Source organism: Sinocyclocheilus anshuiensis, unplaced genomic scaffold (genome assembly GCF_001515605.1).
Source record: "Sinocyclocheilus anshuiensis isolate Anshui unplaced genomic scaffold, SAMN03320099.WGS_v1.1 scaffold1101, whole genome shotgun sequence".
NCBI classification, from domain to species: domain Eukaryota; kingdom Metazoa; phylum Chordata; class Actinopteri; order Cypriniformes; family Cyprinidae; genus Sinocyclocheilus; species Sinocyclocheilus anshuiensis.
This window is the reverse complement of record NW_015558562.1, coordinates 269865-272953: the sequence shown is the minus strand read 5'-3', so window position 1 is coordinate 272953 and position 3089 is coordinate 269865. Positions and strand designations below refer to the sequence as shown.

The 3089-nt window shown below is 34.3% G+C and overlaps 1 protein-coding gene across 1 annotated transcript in view; it reads left to right on the top strand.

The window, feature by feature from the left end:
* LOC107679438 (caseinolytic peptidase B protein homolog) overlaps window positions 1–3089 on the top strand; it is a 65047-nt gene that overhangs the window by 960 nt on the left and 60998 nt on the right. The window contains 2 exon segments of the mRNA XM_074186975.1: window positions 942–993; window positions 2648–2734. Coding sequence (XP_074043076.1) covers window positions 942–993; window positions 2648–2734 — 139 coding nt within the window.

Below are 3089 nucleotides of genomic sequence, written 5' to 3'. Positions count from 1 at the left end.
GTCCAAATGAAGTTCTTAGCAATGCATATTACTAATCAAAAATTAAGTTTTGATATATTTACGGTAGGACACTTACAAAATATCTTCATGGAACATGATCTTTACTTAATATCCTAATGATTTTTGCCATAAAAGAGAAATGTATAATTTTGACCCATACAATGTATTGTTGGCTATTGCTACAAATATACCCCAGCGACTTAACACTGCTTTTGTGCTCCAGTGACACATATATATATATTTATTATTTTTTCAACAGACAATCACAAACAAACAAAAACCACAAACAAAAGTTTGCATCTTCAAGGTGTAGCTATACTGAATTTGGTCTTTTCATGTGTTAATGCATTAAGCCACATTAAGCGTAATGTAATCTAAAAATGCGCTAACATCTAAATGAATTAATGTCATTAATGTTAAAAATGTTATTTAAGCCTAACATTATAAATATATTAGTTTACACCAACAAAAGTAAATTTAAGGGTAAAAATGGGTAGAAATAGCTCTTCAACATATAGCCTGACAATTGCACGTTACAGCCGTTTTATAAAAGCAATAGTTGTTGCCTAAACCCTCTTAGCTGTTATAAATTCACTGTAAACCACGGCTTCTCGGGGCTTACTGCTTTTATAAAACGGTTACTCCATATACGTAGTAAGGTTCCACAAAATAAAACCGAGCAAATAAAGTGTAATGATATTAATAAAAACAGTATTCTTCCACCAAACAATGTAGCTCCTCAGAATCAGTTGTGGTTGCTACAAAGTGGTTGCCGAGCAACACACAAACGTAAACAAAGGTGTATGTATTGGACCTTTTTCAAAAAAATTCTAAATCTAAAAAAAATTCAAAGTCTTGTGAAAAGGCTCCATTCAGACAGAACAGACTATACAATATTTAATACTAATAAAGTTCACAGTAGAGTTTTTTTCTGTTTTCAGCTGAAGCTCTTCTAGATGCTGCCAGATCCAGTAACACTGAGGAGGTGATCAGGTGATACAACAAATACACATTAAATTGATCACAAATGACAATAAATGCATGTGTAATGTTACAAAAAATCTTAAGCACAATTATTTAAATTATTCCATGTTTTTTTTTTTTTTTTTTTTTTTATGCCACAAACCACCAAATATAATGATGTTTCTCATGCAAAGGGCCCCCATCCTAACATTTAAAAGACTATCTGTATAGTTTTTGGTATAAAGACCCAATTTATACTGTGAAAAATGTATATTATAATTATAAATATGTCTAAAATATTATTAGGAAAATATTCCTACTCACTAGTACTGTCCTGTTAGATGTGTTATTTATTTGTTTTATTTATTTAATTATTTTATCCTATATTTATGTATTTTAATCTTATTAATTTTGATTTCATTTTTATTTATTTTATGCTATTGTTTTAATCTATCAATTTATTTTAAAGTAATATATTAGTGTATTTATTTTAATCTAGTGTTTAATTATTTTAGTTTTTTTATTGATTTTAATGTAATTTATTTACGTATTTATTTTAATCTAATTTTATTCGTATGAAGTTATTTTGTTTATTTAACTATTTTAATCTTATTTATTGTTTATTTTTTTAGATGGTGTTTCTCTAAATCTTTCCACTCCCTTGAAAACCCGTTTAAATGACTTCATGGCACCCTTCTAATATTTCTCTTTGATATAATAAATCAAATAATACATATGATGCCAGTTTACCTTGTGTTTCTGCTCATGTCCATGCAGTGCTGCTGTGTGATTGTGTCTTTGCTTTACACAGACAGATATTAATAACCAAGTTATTGTGTGAAGAAAAATATTTATTTTCATCAATGCATGAAAATAAGTTTGAGAGACAATAGCAAACAATAGCAATAGACCATCATTAGTGTATTACTATTGATTGATTCATAATAAATATTAGAATGTTTTGTGTTTATTTTACTCAGTTGTTGCAGGTTTAAAAATGTTAATTTGACATTGAAAATCTGTGTCTGGGATGAGAGTAAAACAATAAACTCTAATCAGAAAAGCAGCAGAGAGCCGCAGTGTTGTTTTAGTGTCACTGAGAACCGGTTATAGGTGCGCAGGTGTGTGTTGAGCGTCTGGACGTCTGTCAGAAACTGAAGAAGCAGTCGAGTGTGTGTGAGAGTGTTTTGGGTTTCTGCTGTTTGGGCTCTGAAAGGCAGATGGCTGTGTGTGTGTGTGTGTGTGTGAGAGAGAGAGAGACACCAGATGTGTTAAGTGTTTTAAGTTAGAGGTCAGTCATGTGAGGACGAGTAAGTGTCATAGCTCACTGTTGACTGTAAACACACTCTCTCTCTCTCTCTCTCTCTCTCTCTCTCACACACACACACGTTTATTTCTGTGTATTGTGGGGACTTTCCATAGACTTCTGTTACTTTTATACTGACAAAATGATATTTTCTATCCCCTAACCCTAACCCTACCCCTTACAGAAAACCTGTTTGCATTCTTACACTTTCACATAAACATAATTTACTATTTTTAATCATTTTTTTCATTCGTGGGGACCACAGGCCGGACGACTCACTATGTAGCTTAAACAAGTACAAACTCACACACACACACACACACAGCCTCAGGGCCGTTCTTTCTTCAGTTGTTCACTAACTCTCTCTGTGTGTCTCAGGTTGTTGGCGCAGGGAGCCGATCCGAACACTCGACACCGTTTGGGCTGGACGGCTCTCATGGTGGCTGCTATGAATAGACAACACAAGTGAGTGTGTGTGTGTGTGTGAGAGAGTGTGAGAGTGAGTGAGAGTGAGAGTGAGAGTGAGAGAGAGTGTGTGAGTGTGTGTGTGTGTGAGAGAGAGAGAGAGAACCCAGAATGCCGTGGCAGAGCTTGTGTGTCAGAGGCCCACAAAACCTTTAATTTAATTTAATTAAAGCTCACTTAACAAACACAAACAGACGGAGGAGAGACAGAAGGAGAAAGAGGGAGGAGGTCGCCAAATCCAATTTCTGGAGTCAGTGTCACCCCTCGTTTGAAACGGGACTCATTTCACTGTATCAACACACACACGCACGCACGCACTCACACATAGACACTCACTCACTCACTCACTCACTCA